The sequence below is a fragment of the Sphaeramia orbicularis genome, chromosome 7 (assembly GCF_902148855.1).
Source record: "Sphaeramia orbicularis chromosome 7, fSphaOr1.1, whole genome shotgun sequence".
Taxonomy (NCBI): domain Eukaryota; kingdom Metazoa; phylum Chordata; class Actinopteri; order Kurtiformes; family Apogonidae; genus Sphaeramia; species Sphaeramia orbicularis.
Genome location: NC_043963.1, coordinates 29,703,176 through 29,721,177, shown reverse-complemented (window position 1 = coordinate 29,721,177; position 18,002 = coordinate 29,703,176). Strand labels below are relative to the sequence as shown.

Here is an 18,002-nt window from a genome sequence, read left to right as displayed (position 1 = left end):
TATACTGTGGATGCATCTTGGCATAGAGCAGAAGCCTATTGAAAATCAGTGACCTTGACCTACTTTTTCAACGTCAAATGGCCTTGTGCAGTTAGAATATCTGAGTACTTTCAAATATAAATATGTATGTCATAAGTTTTACACAAAGACAGTCTAATCTAAATTATAGGGAAGTAACTTTCAACAGAAACCTACACTATATTTGGCCGAGGGGTATTAAAAGTGCACAGCACGTTATGTTTGTTATTGGGATTGCAATAAAAATTTGTTCTTGTGTCTACTTGGTTGGTTATTAAAATCATTGTCACTGAATGCAATTTTGTTTTTTTTTAACAGATCAGTGTTGGCCTGTTCAGTGGTATCCGTCTCAGCTTGTCTTGACATCAGATAGTCATTACCATAAACTGCACAAGATTCACTGCCTGTACATTTCTCTTTTGTTTTTACTTCATTAAATTGCTGTCTTTTGCGATTATGTGATTGCATGGGCTGACATTGTGATTATGATGTGATTGTTAGCTTTTGTGCAGCTTTATTAACGTGACGTTCCAGTATACAGATACATAACCCACTGGATGCATCACCTAAATCAGTATTTAGACTTATCAATAAATTAACTCTGCTCTGGATTAATATGTTACAAATGTAGTGCATAAAATAGAAAAACATGCTTTGTAGCCAACTAGTTCTGCACTGACTGAGTAAAATGGGCCTTTACATTGAATGTAAGTGTGGAGTTCTCTAAATGTGAACACTGTTGGGAATGTTGGAGGTAATCTAAGAAAATATGGGCTTTGACATTTTCAGATATTTTAATGCTGAAGTTTTGGACATTATAACTTTAACTGTGTGTGAATGTGGAGCTCCTGTCATACATGTGCGTTTTGGTTTTGGTTGAAGCCTTAATATATGGCAGGAATTATATTTTGGTCCACGTTATTCCATGGTAAATAGAGGATTTGTGGTACTGTAATTGGTACCTTTCAAATTTCAAATTTATCATTAGGTTTAATGTCTTTGTGTGCAACACTTTCTTAATTCCACCAGTACAGTTCTGCAAGAGCCATAATGAGACATGTCAGTGGGAGGTGCACAACATCACCTGGTCCCCTGAGGCCTGTTCCGTCCCTGCTAGCTTAACATCCTCATCAGCGCGCTCCCATCGTCTCTCACCTCCTCAGGCTACTGGCTCTGTGTTGATGAAAGCGTTTTGCCCTTTGCAGCAGGACACTGTGGCTTGTCCTAGAACAGTTTTAGTGGCGCCGAGTTATTCCTCAGTCATATTTACTTCCATGCTATAAGGACGACAGTGGGATATGACAACAATTAACTTTTATCAGCTTCAGCAGATTGCCCTCCAGTCATTGTAAATACTGACATAGATGTACACAGTCAAACCCTTGTATGATTAAACAGCTGAGTTTCGATTGACTTTCAGTAGACAGAGAGAGAGAGGAGAGCTATTGGGAGGATGAAGCATGTGCTCTCAGTCTACACAGAGATGATGTCATCCCAGTGTCATGTTTGCTAACCACCGGTCCATACCATATTGCTTTTCAAGTTTTGCAAGAACAGTGTGTGCCATCTTGACTTTGTCACTCTCTGTAGTTCAGAGCTCATAGACTTTACTACACTGAGTACAAGTACAAGTATAAAACCACCAATGGGGTTGGGCAAATGTGTAACTTGTGGTTTGTACTGACTTTCGGAGAAAAACCTAAAGCTTCTCACACAAATGTGTTTATCTCATGTATCTTAATCTTCCTCCTTTGCTGACTGTGGCCTCTAACCCTGCCTTTAGTCATCAGTCCTTCCTGTCATTTCTCATATATCTAACTCCCTATATCGCCTCATGTCATACACAACCCAAATACATTTTTCTACTGCAAGTGCTTAAGATGAAAACAGTAAATATTGCTTTACTGGATTAGGAAAGTTGTGTTTGTCTGGTGTTCAGTGTGTATCCTGTTATGTAGTTATTCAGTATACTCTTTGTGTGCTGGTGGGAGGAAGACAGTCATTGATTGATTGAGTAAACACTAGTATTGACTACGATTAAACACAATGGTTTTCCTGTTCGGGCCCTTTATTTCTTTACCTGTACTTTATTAACGTGTTATTTAACAAGTGTGTTCATGTGTTATAATAAGATGTCACACTGATATAAAAAAGCAGTGTTTTATTTTAAGATTTTAGCCAACATGAGCGGCCAGGAGACTCTTTAATTTCGGTTATGAACAAGGCTAGATGTAGCTGTAGGATAACTGTTGTGTTTCCTGTATAGAGAAAAAAAAACGCAGAACCACATGGCTAGCTTGTGTTATCCATCTCTCAAACACAAATGATACAATTTTAAGTGGAAGTAAGATTGTTGGCTCTGTTGTAGCAGTCTCTATGTAAAAATCAACAGTATGTTTTGTTACACTTCTTAGCGTTGTGTATCTTTACTTATTTTTGAGAGAGTTGGAGCAGCTTTGTCTAGAATCCATAATCAAACAGAAGAGTTCCTCGCTGAACAAACACTTACATCTGCTGTATTGCTTGTAAATCATATCTCGCTTCATCTCTGTGTGTTTCCCTGCCTTTCACTGTCTGTTTGTATTTCTTTGTGTCTTACAGGCTGTCTTTCTTTCGATTTCACTCTCTCTTCATCCTCCTCTTTCTCATCTGTGTCCAGTGCTCACACATTGGAGCTGGTTGCCCATCTCCATGGTAACAGAGTGATGTTCAAAGAGGGCCGAAGCAGCTTAACCCAGCTGAATGCTCACAGGTTCGCTGTCTGATCTCATGGCTACCTCATCAGCCTGTCTAGTGAAATAACTGTCTTCTAAAATTAGACTTTTAAGCAATTCTTGATGTAGACTGTCTTTGTGTTAAATGTTTTTTTTACTGGAACTCTGGAGAATGGCACCTTAATTCTTAGATCTCAGAACTGCAGAAATTGTACAGTTTCCTCTTCCTGTTCTGACACCTATTTACATATTTCTCTTACTGAGGTAAAGAGAGCTGTGGATTGTGTAGTAGTGTTAGTAAAATAAAGTTTCCAGACTGACAGCAAGGCAGCTTGTGCTCTATGGTTGACAGAGAACAGACCACAGAGGGACTTCTGTCTTTTACTTCAAAGAGAATTTACACAATAGAGTAAATAGATGCAGTGTAAATGTTTTGTTATATTGTGTAAAATTCGTAGAGTAGCCTTGACATAGATGCTCATACTTTGTCTGCAGGCATGCACGTTTACATATCTGCATTTGTGTCTTTGTGTGAAATCACCCCAACTGTTCGTGTTCCTTTGAAGTGAAGCCCCAGCTTGTTTAATTAAGCTGTTGAATATTCATATGTGATTATACATATAGGCCAACGCCCTTTTTCCGGGGCTGGTTTCTATCACCATTCACAGTAGTGGCATCTCAACATGCTCACACACATTCACAGTTGATGCATAACAAACAGTTTTGTGTGTGAAACTATTAAGGCGGATGTAATGGTGTGAAAGGCAAGTGGCTTTTTAAAGGAAACACAGGCTAAAGGAATGTTTTTGAAGGATAATGGGCATGTGTGTGGGTGCGTGGGTGGGTGGGGGGTTGTGAGCAGTAGGGTTGCAACTGTGAGGCTCAATTTTAATGGGTATCATATTTTAGCATTTCATTTTCACTGGAGTAGATGATAGTATGTGTCCAAATTGTGCTATCACTGTATATTTCATGTTGTATTATAATTTATAATATAGAGCTTTGGAAGTAATTATTCTACTAGAGTGACTAAGTAATGAAAACATTTGTCAAAAATGTTACTTGTAAAGACTTTTAGATGCAGTGTTAAGGCAGTAAAAAGGTTAATAAACAAATAAGCACAATTTACATCATACTTCTGTTTTTCCATAACAGATATGTGTTATTTTGCATTGGTAAAACGTGGTGTAGAATGTGGCTGATTGCTAGTATTAGGTCTCAAAACTGGAATTATTAACTTTGATGGAAAATGTTCAATAAAATAAAATAAAGTTGCTTAAATCTAGGTTATTTTGCAATTACTTTGATGGTTAGTTCTACATTTATTGATTACTTACTTTAAGTTTGATGTTCTGTTATTTAGGTATTTATGACTTTGACTTAGATGTTCAGTTCAACAGTTGTCTAATTTGTAATAAATTGACAGATTGTTAATTACAGATATGCAAAATGCTAATAGGTTAACACTTTTTGAGGAAGGGGTAGGGATGATATCAGCCAAATAAGTAGCTCTCTTTTCACTTTTTCCAGCTCCAAACTGTTGCTATTATTCTCAGCCTTTAAAAATCTATTTTCAGTGGACCTCTAATTGAAAAGTAATCTAGAGGAATTTTGTTTTCCAATAGAATATTAAACAGTTATGATGAAAAGGTTCCCTAATAATTACTTCCAAATGTATAGTATATCATATCGCACATAAAAATCCTGATGCTTTTGGTGTGGTTTCTAAAAAAAAATTGTTTCCTTATGAATCTGCTAGCATCAAAGTACTTAAGTAATAAGGATATGTTGTGACACGCATGTTTATGAAAAAAAACTCCTGTGATTTGGGTATTACACTGGACCTTATTGTGATTCCAATATTTTGATTGCTTGGTCAGCTCACAGTCATGAAGAAAAAATAGGGAGGAAGATAAAGCTGTAAAACTGAAGCGATTCTTCCCTCTTGACCAGTTATGTGGGTTTCTAATCTGGATCTGAATGAGGAAGAAGTCTGCTGCAGTTCTCCACAACTGCTATTAATAGACAGATGTCCGAACCAGGGCTGGACAAGTTCAGTTTTCAAGGGCAATTAAATTTATTAATCTGTGCTGAGCAACAAAAAACTTCTGTGTTTCTTTTCCCGTGATTTCTCTCTTTTAGAAACCAGTGAACTTCAGTGATGGTGTATCACAGTAAACCAGCTGATACACTGATTTTCCTCAAATAAATAATGATGCTTTATAAGTTTAAGGTTGTTGTCTATACAAGAGGTCATGTGCATTTAGTATGTGTCCATGTCAGCAGTGACTCATTATGGGTCATCCATTGTGTATTTATTTTTGGCCTGCAGCTGGTCCTTCCTCTTTGGGCTGGTGTGTGCAATTGTGTGTTTGTGAAAAGGAACCTAAGTATGGGCATGCACGTGTTACACATGCTGTTTTCTCAGCCGTTGAAAGATTGCCACATATTTGGTCACTGAGGATGTTCTGGTCAACCTTGACCTACATGTCTGTTCCTCAGACATTATGGCTGGATTCATTTCAGACTGCTGCAAGTGCACATTCATGTAACTGAGTCAAGAGGAGACAACAGATAAATCTGTATTTTCATCATTGTAGGAGAGAGTGTGATAAACCCAGCCCACTTGAATCACACTGAAGAAGATTTTTTTTTTTTTTTAATTTTGTATGTGGCATACAGTTCCATTCAGCATGCAAACATTTGCTTTGTTCGATGGAGTCCAGGATACAAGAGCCGTGCATTCACACCATTTGTCCAAACAGATGAAGCTCCAGATACCCTCAGATTAAAAGGTGTCAGCTTGGTAGGGACTGTGAGTTTAATTCATTTATTTGTCTTAAGTCTTATCATCCTTGCAGTGTGGAAGAATGGTATTTCACATTCCAGATTTTCCTCATATGGTGCAGACCTCGAGTCAGCTGTGAATATTAGGTCTGAAAAGGACTCCCTTGACCTGTGCTGTCAAAATACACTGCTGTGTATCTTTCTAGAAATGTATTGTTTGGTTTTCTTCTTGCCCACTGTGAACATTATATTGTTTTCAAAGGGAAATTGCTTCTTCTGTGAGACAGGGAAAACAAGCAGACAGATGCAGACAGGGCATGCTCTGCATCCCTGCCACTCCCTGCTCAGTCTATATCATGTGTGTGACTCTGATGAATTATGGATGAGGCTATAGATCGCTGAGCTCAGCTCTGCTCTACTGACCCACTTAGAACACACATGCACGTACAATTCAAATCTGATCACCACCTCTTGGGAACTGTCATTATATTTCCTCTCCACTAATAACTAGAACCATTCCTCATGTGTGTCAGCCAGGAGGAATCCACAGGAATACTTCATTTTCTCTCATTTTATAACTCATAATTTTCATAGTATGCTGAGCAATAGAAACACAATTTCAGACTATTTTTTTTGTTTATGGTTTATTTCAGCAGGCATTGATGTTTAGTTCACAAGAAATCATCACAAGTAAGCTTTTTTCCCGTCACACTAATAATGTGACATCCACAGTATCTACCCACAACTCCACATTTTTTTAGAATCTCCTCTCATGAAGTTGTATTCTGATAAATGATACAACTTCAGCATTGACACTACCAGCCTTCACTCTTCCCTTTTCTGTTGTTTATCTTTTTTTTTTCTTGACACATCTTCCTTCTTTACAGTAGCAGCACATGAGCCTGTGCGCCATGATGTGACTTCCACATCGGGACTATAAAAAGTTATGTTAATGGCTGCAATTGACAAGAAAATGACAGAAGGTTGTAGCACAACATTAGAATGATATTGTTGGGAAATTTTTCACAAAATCCTTTTGGTCAAGGACAGACCAGTAACCCAGTACAACATTATTTGTACTGTAGCTCCTCCTAGTGGGTGAAGAGTATCACTGGCTGTTGTATTCTGATAATGATCATCTAGCAGACTGTTGTTGATTTTGACAGATTTATTGCCCTTTTCTCTTCTTATTCTTTTCCCTTTTTTATTTTCAAAGAAAGAAAACTCATATGCATCTAAGACAGACACATTCCTGGAGGAAATTCACCAAATTTCCTTCTAAATTTTAATGCTATTGACAGTAGAAATGTTCAGTGTAGTGGACAAGATGATATTTGCAGGGAATAAGAAGCAGGATGGGTAAAACATTTAATTTTCACTCACAAGTAAAAAAAAAAAAAAAAAAAAAACAACCTTTAAACCAAACTGAATTTGACACGGCTCAATTTATACAGTGGACCCTATGAATTACTGTGAATTTCATGATTCAAATTTGAAAAAAGACCCATCTTTTTGAGCTAGTTCTCTTAGAGACAGTCTGTTTTTGTGTTAGATAATCTGCATGTATGAGAGAACCCCCCTAAGATTTTCATTAGATAACAGTTGTCAAGCGCTGTCCTGATAGCAGAATGCCATACCTCATTATCTGTCCTTCTGTTACAAAATGTTCTGCTTCCTAATGGCCTAAGTCACACAGCGGCGTTTCACTCAAATGTTCTAGTACCCAAAGCTCAGACCCTTTAATAAGTCTATTTCAAAGTGGGCAGCAAGGTCAACACAAGGCCACATTGTACTCCATGCGGTTTGAGTGAAGCCAAACCAAATAAACTTTCAAGTCCAAAAATCTAGCACTGATTGTCCAGATTCATCTTCCTGCTTATGAATAGGGTGGCAATGTGTTTGGACCAGGATACCACCCCATAGTACACAGGGTATTGTCTAGCATCCACATAGACTAGCTCCGAATTTTGGGCCAGTGCTGTTTCTGTTTCCATGTTGCATAACCAGGATGGGCTGAGTACAAACAGAGGCAGCTCCCACAAATACAAGCCATAACCAGTGGACAAACATTATGTCTCCCCCATGTACCCATACTGTGTCCCTTCACATACACACATTGTGTCCCCTCACATACACACTCTGCTTCATTTCACTACCGATGTAATCATGGCACAATCACTTGCCTCATACCCAAAACAACACTGGCATATCATTTCTATTTATGTTCTACTACCTTTTCTCACACAAGCACAAATGGGTAAAAACAGTACTACATATCCTGTTAGGGACTCGGTTGTGTGTGCTGGGTTGTAATTGGCTGTTAAATTAACTGCAGGGTCGTAACTCTACTAAATCTATACTCGCTAGACATACGCACTGATTGATTAGACAGTAACATCTGTGAATTATGCAGACAAACAAATAGGACACTGTCTCCGCAAGACTATGCTGTTGTTTGTTTAATACCATTAGCTTTAAAAACAATTCTATTGACAGGCACTTTCATTTAGGAGAACACCACAATGAAGGTGAGTATCCCAAAATCAGACCCAACTATTTGCAGGACTATACAGTCATGGAAAAAAATGTTTGACCACCCTTGTGTTCTTCAATCTCTTGTTCATTTTAATGCCTGGTACAACTAAAGGTACATTTGTTTGGACTAATATAATGAAAATAACAAAAATAGGACTAATGGCCCTGTAGCTTACCGGCCAAATTAAAAGCTTTTGGAAATGTATCCAGGTGCCATTTATTATCACCTAGTTATGTGTATTTATTATATTACAGAAATAGCCCATGTTTTGGTCATATTCCAATCAGATCTGTAAAAAATTCAAATTCCAACTTGATATCATTGATACTTAGTGATTTATTGGATCAATCCACTTCCTATCTCTTATAATGGGAAAATTTTTCAAACGCACACCAAATCCAGAATCAGATCCAGATCAAAATAATTGTAATACCTGGTGTTGACATCATCATAAAGAAGCTATATACCAAGTTTGAAGTCAATCAGAACTGTAGTTTCGGAGAAGAAGACGATTGAAATTTTTTCCCCGTAAGAGCCCATGTTAAATTTTGCCTATGTTCCCGGATCCAGAAGAAGATCCTGATCAGCATGTGGCCATTATGTTTTGGTCATCTCCCATTAGGGCTGGACTGCAGAAATTTCAATTTGGTATCATTTATATTTACTGAGTTATTGCATGGATCCACTTCCTATCTCTTATAATGGGGAAATTTTTGAAAGTCACACCAAATCCAGAATCAGATCCGGATCCAAATAATTTCACTAACTTTTGTTGACAGCATCATAAAGAAGCTGTATACCAAGTTTGAAGTCAGTGGGAATTGTAGTTTCAGAGAAGAAGGCGATTGAAATTTTTGTAACGGACGACAGACGACGCTGATGACAGACGACGACAGACGCCGACGACGCCAACGGAGGCCGCATGACAACAATAGCTTATGGCCTGTCGGCCGGTAAGCTAAAAGTGGCTCATCAGAGTTTAATTTAAGAGCTGATATCCATCCATTTTCCATGGTTGTCTTGATAATAACCAAAATCACTTCAGTTCTTACATCAGTAGCTATGGCATTGTACTGCCAAAAACAGTGCTTTTAGGCATTCTATGTTTTCTTTTCTGTCTGTTTTAGTCACAATATACACACAGGAATTAGTACTTGATTGCATAACCATTGTTTCTGAAGACTTCTTGATGGTCTAATAATTTTTTCTGTGACTGTATACTATACATGATAAGTGAGAATCTTTTGTTAACTTAGTCTTTAAAGGCACACTCTATCCCATTGGATTGGCTTATCTATCATTGTCAGTAGTGTTCTTTACTGACTGAGGCCTGATGTAATTCATTCATCATTATCTGCTTCTAGACAGGGGAATACGGCTGAGACCACTTGATTGTTTGGGTTGTCGTTTGTTTGTTTTCCTTCCTGCCTGGCTCTTTTGGATGCCGGTACTGCACTTGGCCACTAAGATGTTTCACGCTCTCTGACCTCACCAGTCATAATGGTTTCTGTGTATAAAGTGCCCAGTTGTTTATGTAACATCTAATAGTACCATTGATTAGACTGAAGCTTATACCACGGAGGACTGGACAGCCGTGGTTGGACAGGGGGTTTCTTTTTAAAAGTAGGTATTGTTCAAAGAGGACTGAGCCCCAACTCATGGTCATCTCCTCTCTCAGGCTTGAATTATCCCCAGTCAGTGAAGACAAAGCTCTAGCTCTTCTGTCTTTACGTAACCTCTCATGGCCCCAAAACATTGCCCCTTGTACCCCATCACAACAGTCACATGGAAGGCTAGATAATGCATTTGGACATGTTTTTAGCAACTTTTGAAGACAAGATTGTATTGGTGAGCATCCATACATCTGAGATGGACATACTGTTTTGCAGATAAAATTGATTTAAATATGTGTTTTCAGCATAGTTCATTTTGGAGCATTTATAAACTGCTGTGTTACACAACTGTTATTGTGGAACTGCTTAATTGCTTTGGTTCGTTGTGTCTGCCAGAGAGGTTATGTGATGATTCCTGTTTGTTTGTCAGCAGTATTACGTAAAAACTACTGCACCAATTTTCAGAAAATTTGGTGCAACGGTATGGCATTGTGTCCACCAGTGCACAAAAAGGAGGACAATATAGGTCAGAATTTGAGGATTAATGACATTGCAGCATAATGAGTGGATTGGACTAATGCTTTCAAAACTGGCCAAAAATGACATTTGATAGTTCTTGCAAAAAAAACCCCCAAAATATAGGTTCAAGCTTATTAATACATTTGATGACAAACCTATACACCAATACATGTAAATACTGATATAGATATGTTTATTTCATTATATCTAAACATATACAGAATAAATACAAAATGCCTGCTCTCAGTTAGCTGTACTATTATTTTCTATTTTTTCTTGTATGTTGTATAATGTATTATTACTGTATTACTTGCAGTAGATTTTTGTGAGTACTAAGACATGACAGGTGGTGAAATGTACATACTACACAGAATACAGTTAGACTTCAATACTATGTGAGGGTCCATGGTGAGGTGTTCACCAGAAACAATGGTTTGCCTATATGTAGCTCGCACTTAGGCAAACCACTTACCTCATGGTTCCAAAATTTTGCTCTCTGCTGATCCAGAATCTTGCTTTCCAAATTTCCAAACAGAGCTTTTTAGGGAGCTCAGAACACATATCACTACCTCTGTGGTCGAGATGGGCTGTGAACTCTCTGCCATCATTAGCACAGGATTGTTTTTGAATCATTCACTCTATTCAGCTTGACCCACAGTTCATTTTAAACCATGTGAATTAACGTTGCATGACTGTGGCCCGTCATGCTCTCAGAGCAGTGGTCCAGACCAGATGTGAGATCTTGCGAGACCGACAGCTTTGACAGGGACGTACAAATATTAATATTCATTGTCTATTTTTGTTTGCAATTCAAATATATAATCAAATTTAGAATATTTGTTGACAGCCATAGAGTGGACTGTTGGAGGTCTGTGTGCTACTCACTTCACCCTCCCTTCAGTGACAGTCCTGTCACATTGTGTTCGTCGTCTCTTGTGGATTCTTCCATTACTTTTTAGTTCTGAGGCATCAGTCTGACCTCAGTTTAACACCAGGCTCTGCCTTCCGAATGACAATGAGTATTATCCTGCTGGCTGAGGACACATCTTTATACAATTCATCCTCTATGCCTTTGGATTTCAGCTCGTCAATTGCAACATTGTCCATTCAAAATTTACAGTTTCCCTGTTGTCGCACCATGAAATCCAGCTGAATTTTAACATTAATACTTGATCCTGTGCAGAGATACCCTATTGTAAAACAGCAGTGTTCTCAATAAGTTTCTTCCCAGCAGGATTGTAGCAACACTTTGGTTCAAAACAGTGTGAGATTACCAGGGAGAAGCCATAGTTAAAGCCTAGCATTGGTGAACGTGCTAGAGAAACAGGCAAGATCCTGCACCTCGATAGTAAAGAGCGGGAAAGGCGGAAAAAACAATAAATTATAAATTGCTAATATGAGCATATATGCTTAATATTGGTCAGTTACAGCTGAGAGGTTATCATTGTGTTTTATTTTCTCCCATCTGTCGCCTCAGATTTGCTGATTTTCACAAGTTTAACAATATTTGCTCTCACCCAGCCCACGCATAAACACATAGCCAGATGACTCACTGCAAACACAACACAACACAACACAACTCAACTAACACAAACACAACTAAATATCATTGTATAGTGTAAGAGGATATTTGTTTTAATGTACTGTTAGGTATTATCCCATAATACTGAAGATGAAATGTGTGCCTAGGCTTTACAGCTGCAATTTAAAACAGACTATGCCATATCTACTGTGATTTATGTTTTTTTTCTGTCAAATGAGATTCATCTGAGTCTTTTAACACTTCTAGTAGATAAAATAAGATTAATGAAATGCAGTAAATAATTAGTCTGGGACTTGTAGCATTCTTGAAATTTACTCAGTACCACTTTCTGATTTTTGACTGCAGTATTGTCTTTCTGGGAACAGTTTCTGTTGCAATAAATATTATTCTGCCTGGTCTTTTAGTGTGCTATGAGAGCTCCTAAACTATACAACACATGATACTGTTGTGGCCTAATGAGCTACAGCTGGGTATGTTGTCTAACTCGATAAGCAAGCCGACTCTGAATTGGCTCTGTATACATCACCAGTTTAACCGGTCATGTCTTCTATAACCCATATGTATAGGACGGAAAGAGATATTGTAATGTCATGTAGTCATTATGTTAGAGCAGGGTCACTGGTTAGCTGTATAGCTGCGTCACACATTAGGCTGGGCAATAAAACAATATTTATCCCAGTTTTCAGTTTTCTTGCCTTTTTTTGGCTTTCATGGTTATTCATTTATTTAAATTGTCTTTGACAGGGACACTACGCATAGGCATTATTACATTTAAAAGGAATGCAACTGATGCAATGTACAGTACTGTGCAAATGTACTAGGCCAATATTAGATTTATGGGTTTAGTAAAATTATAATGACCACATATGCATTTGTTGATCACTGTATTAAGATACAATCTAGATATAGAGGGGAAAAAGTTTCTGGAAAAAACAGCCTCTGTAAATCAAAGAGGAAGTATTTAGTGTGACCTCCCTTTGCACTTATTATGCCTTTAACGTCTGCAAGTAAAATGCCTTGAGAATAAAAGTGGTGAAACTTTACCAAGTTTGAATCACAATAAAGAAACATTAAAGTCAAAAATGCTGGTTTGGTGTAGTTTACAAGATTTTTATACAAAAATAATGTTTATCTCAGAGTTACCAGATCTACTTCAAAACACAAAGCTATTAAGAAATACTAATGCAAGCATAAAGACTAAAAGTATGACAAAAACTTTTTAAACAGATCAGAAAACAAATGATATTACAAGTTACAACAACAAAAATTACTTATAGTTACTTACAAATTACTCTAAACACGAACTGAATAACAAGAACTTAATGACAGGTACGATCAGTGTTAGTGTTCACAGATTTGTCTTTGTTTGAGGCAGAAGTTTCACATTGGTATAGAAACTGTTGAAAGGACCTAATATTTTTTTATCTCTGATGACAAGGTACTCCTGATTTGAGGACCATTAATCATTAACTGACCAAATATTTTGCATTTTTCTGATTCGTAGTCTCCATTATCTGCTCTTCTGGTGGTGACACTTTACTTTTGAAGAAATTTGGAAAAATATTTCTGCTAGGAGACCATTCATACACCAAAGGATTGATTTCAGAAAGAAATTGTTACATATCTCAAAACTTCATAATTTTTACCTTTTTTCTGAATCCTAAAATGGTGTCATTTTATTGGCTTGTGATCCAACATTATAAAAGCTTGTTATAGTTTGTTTGCATTGTCAGTGTAATCACTTACAGAATGTTCCAGTCTGTTGTTTTGTATTTCATCATACTTGTTTTGAATGCTCAACTTCTACATTTGTTACACCCCCTGCTGTTTGGCGAGCAAACAGCTCGCACATCTTTGTCATGTTTTAACAAAGAGGATTAGTTTAAAACCATAATTAACCCTCTGGTTTCTTTGACTTTTAACAACAAAAACAACTTCTAAACTTAAAAGAAATAATTTATATCATAATATTTTATTAGATCATATCACTTAGCCCTACTCACACTCATAACGAGAATCAAAAAAACATCTACTTAAGTTTCTGATAGATTACTAACTTTACTAATTACATCACACCCTGCAAACAGAACCAGTATTGTCATTTAGACATTAAGATTTAATTGAACACCATTAAAGTGCATAATGAACCTGTCAACATCTTAACCCATTAAGACCCAGTGCTACTTTTGTGTCAGTTCCCAAATGATTTTTTTCTCTTTATTGAACATTTCCTATGATATTTGACACCATTTATTATAAAATAATCCTCCATATTTTTGCATTTTTCCAGTGAAAACCAGGTATTTTCTACTAATTAATGTACTGATCATACGGATGTTCATAAAAGCTCAGATTAAAGTTGATGGTTAGTGTGTCAAAAACAGAGAAAACTGAAAAAAAAGTGACTTTTTCAGTAAAATACATCATTAACTGAACATAAAACAAGTGTCCCCATCTGCTGTCATTTATCAAACTCCATGGGTTTTACTGGTGAATAAAAGTTGTAGAAGAAGATGGTGTTTCCACGTTAACTACGGAACCACTGAACGTCCAAATGGGTCATATCTGATGACCATGAAAAGATGACAAGCTGCATTTTACATCAGTTATTTACATGTATTGATAGCATTAGTCGATCAACAGGTATTAAACATTTTAGATCAGAAGATGATTTTGGTCGGTGGTGGATGTTTGGGTGTTTATGGGTTAATTAACAGAAATGTCTGTAAATAATGCCGAAAGCAAATCACAGCTGTTCTGTGTGTCCTATTATTTAGACTACCCAATATGTCACTAAGAATGTAGAGAAAACCACCCTTGAGGCCAATGTCTCCATTTTCTCTTGGAGGGTGAGTCACTTAGAATGTGAGCATACCCCCCTTTGTGAAATTGTCATTACGGAGCCATTCTGCTGTTTGAGGTATGCAAGTCAGGCTACCAGACAGTGAGTAAAGAAGACCTGAGTCACCCTGGAAGCATGTCTGTCCGTGAACTGACAGGACCTGCTGGGGGCCACATAGCTGCCCTAGGAATCAAAGAGATGCTGATAGCAAAGTAAAGAATGTATGCAATGCTATCCTGCCTGGAAGGAACCTGTTTGACAGACTGTTCAATGGGATTCCCCTGAATGATGAGTAATTGTTAGTAAGGTAAAAACATCACATGACAATATTAACTTTTATTTGTTGCGGTTTATAAATAGCCCCAACATAGAACTAGTGTATGTAACCGGGCAAAAATGTTAACATGGAAAAAAAAAAAAAAAGCTTTGCCAGTAAAGGAAAGAAAGGACAAATTGCCTCAGAATAGGTGACTTCCATCAGTCTCGGATCATACATCAAACCACTGATGCTGCCATGTATCCCTTTGATTTAGCGAAGGGTCAAACCCACATGTTACACACTTGCATTACCCTTTGAGCAAGTTTGGTTTTCTTCTTATATAAGAAGCCCTTTCCCTAAATCCTACCCTCTCACTCTCAGTCGGCCCCCTAACTCCTCCTGCTCTCTCATTAAAGCCTGTATTCATGCTTTCCTCTCCCCCTCCCTCCTCTCGGCTTCTGCATAGAAGTCTTTAGAAGCCCTTGTCCTGCCTCACCCCTTACGTGCCCTGCTTTGCTTTTTTTCCTCTAATTGCTTTGTACTTTTGGAAGTTTTCAGGGAGGTCATTCCATCTATGCTCATAAAGTGGTGTTTATAGGAATATTTGAATATGTATAATCATGTGATATATGGATTTAATGTGATTTAAGGTCAGACTGTGAACTTTTTGATAGTGACTTCTGCAAATAATGTAAAATACGCACTTACAGTAGCTGTGTGGATGGTTTCCTTGTGACCTGACATTGCCATTGATGGTGTGTTTGCCTTTAAAATGAGTCTTTGGTGCCTTTGATCATGAAGAAGTGATCGTCATCCTGTTTGTGCAAAATTGCAGGAGGATTATTAGCAAAGCAGTTTTGCTTTCGTCACTGGATAAGGAACAGGGAAGCTGTTATATATGCCATAGTCATGTGTATACACATATGCACCATCTTGAATAGCTGCTTTGTAAGCATCATATGACTGTAATCTGTTTTTTTCTGGGGTGCAAGATTTACTTTCAGGTTAAATCAGGCCACTGTCTGCTCCCCCTCTGTGTTTTTTTATGTTATACTATCTACATAAAAGAAACATGCTGAAACTAAACAATGCACATTTCTAAACCCCCTTTTCAGCATGACTGAGGATGTTCACGGTGTGTTATTTGGTCAGGAGAAGCACTTGGTGTGACCCTGTTTGGGAGTGCACATAGTCTGTTGAAGGTGATTCATTACAGCATGATCGCTCAGGAAACTGATTGGCTGTGACAATCAAACTGTGTGATAATTGAAAGGAGGGACTGGATGATTTTTCTCCCTATTTTCTGCCTCAGCTAGCCACTGTTAGGGAGCTGTGCTGGCCTAGAAACTCCAACAGAAGAAAAGCCCCCCTCCCTTCGTGAAACTTTCTCACAACCCCTCGCTCCTTTTACTCCCTCTCTCGCTCCGTCTCCCTCTCCGTGACAGCTCCTGGTGGGCTCTTTTTTTTCCTGTCTGCTCCCTTACTCCCCTCACATCCGTCCTCTGGGTCTCTGCCTCTCGTTTTCCCTCTGAGGATTTTATGCCCGATGGAGTCCTTTAGGTTCACAGTAAACTCTTACTTCTTCTAACGTTGCCTCCAGCCAACCCTGCAAGTCTTCATCTGATTAACTGCCTCTGCTCTGTCACCCCAAACCTGCATGTGACGGACCTTTTGCTCCAGATGTGTCCTTGTTTGCCCACTTATGTGAGCTGTCTATGGCACTTGTGCTTGTCGAAGCGCATACATATGCATTCCATAGGCTCTCTGGCGGATGATGTGTACTGTGGAGTGTGTGGTACCAGTGAAGTATGGTCATGGGCTTTGAGGAACAGCTGCTCTGTGAACCAGCAACACATCACTCTCTAGACTCTGTACCTATCAATAGTCATGGTTCATTGCTAAAGACACCAAGAATTCTACGGATTCTGGATACTCAGTCAAGCCAACGCTAATTCCAAAGAGGCTTTACTTCCTCATTGTCAAGTGAAGTCTTTGTCCTGTTGACTTGAAGTCAAGTGGACTTTGTTTGGGAGAAGTGTCCTGAGTGATGAGTGGTCTTGCGGGGCTGTGTTCTTTCCCTCTTCCCCGGCTGTGGTGGTCTCCCAAGGGGCACACACTCAGATAGACAGACCAAAAAGAATTCAAGAGCCAGCTGCGCGCATGCGTTTCCCTGTCATGGAAGTCATCCTCAACCTGGTAACTGCTGACACCTCTCCTCTTCATACCCCCAGCACTGTGAGTCTCTACTGGAATTCAGTGTGTATGTTTATAGCTATCATTTCCACTCCTATTAAGTTTATTCATGTGCATTGTGACTTGGCTTGTTCAGGTCCTTAAGTATTCAAGCCTAAGTGGATGTGTTTACATTCATTTGGAATTGCATGGTACTGTTGCTCACCTTTTAGAAACAGTTCTGTCATGTGTATTTGCTTGTAAATGTAGTGAAACAGTAACCAACGTTTCAGAAATTTTAAGACCACAAAATCTAGTATGAATCCATGTAGATTAAGAAGGATTTCACCTTGATATCAAGAGGATTCAAAGTCTTTATTGCGATAGAAAGTTCCTAGAAAAGCCCTTTTTTCCCTGTCTCCTTGCACTGTCAGCTGCTGATGTGTGTTTTCTTTCATTTGGATGTGAACACGGGAGGCTTTTTCTCACACCCTCTGGATTCCTTAGCAAATTTACTGGCAGGCACTGACTCTGTGTGTGTGTCCACTCTGCTGTGCATAATTATTAGTGCTACTTTGTGCTGTGTTTGTATTCACAAGTCCATGTGTTGAGTAAACAGCTTCTTTTTCAGCATTACACAGTTATGTAATTAACCATATCTGGTGAATGGGGTTCATTGTGGCCACACTGGGTTGGCTTAAAGAAAACAAAAAGTGGATTTCAATTATTTTTTTAATCTGTGTCAACTCTCAATAGTTTTTAATATGGCACGCTTGAGACATTTAAAGAGGTGACAATTGAAAGGGTTCTGGTTAGATTATAGCACACAAATTGACTTCACACATGGTCAGTCACAAGCCAGTTAAAGCTTTTATCAATTTGACAAAAGACCTCAGGATCACTCTGAGCTGTCATGTTGTCACTATGGCTATCATACTCACTTTCTGATCTCCAGAGTCCAGGGTTAAAGATCACACCAACTAATCAGGAGTGTGAAGT

The 18,002-nt window shown here is 38.3% G+C and overlaps 1 protein-coding gene across 9 annotated transcripts in view; it reads left to right on the top strand.

Moving 5' to 3' along the window:
- Positions 1 to 18,002, top strand: part of tmcc1a (transmembrane and coiled-coil domain family 1a) — a 47,050-nt gene that overhangs the window by 18,097 nt on the left and 10,951 nt on the right. Inside the window, exon 1 of one of the 9 annotated variants that reach the window (XM_030138035.1) lies at positions 16,141 to 17,087. The exons of 6 other annotated variants lie outside the window; for them this stretch is intronic. In XM_030138035.1, coding sequence (XP_029993895.1) covers positions 16,992 to 17,087 — 96 coding nt within the window. In that variant the 5' untranslated portion in view covers positions 16,141 to 16,991. Of the gene's footprint in view, positions 1 to 16,140; positions 17,088 to 18,002 lie in introns of those variants that run through there. 2 more of the 9 variants (XM_030138038.1, XM_030138036.1) reach the window with 2 other exon arrangements.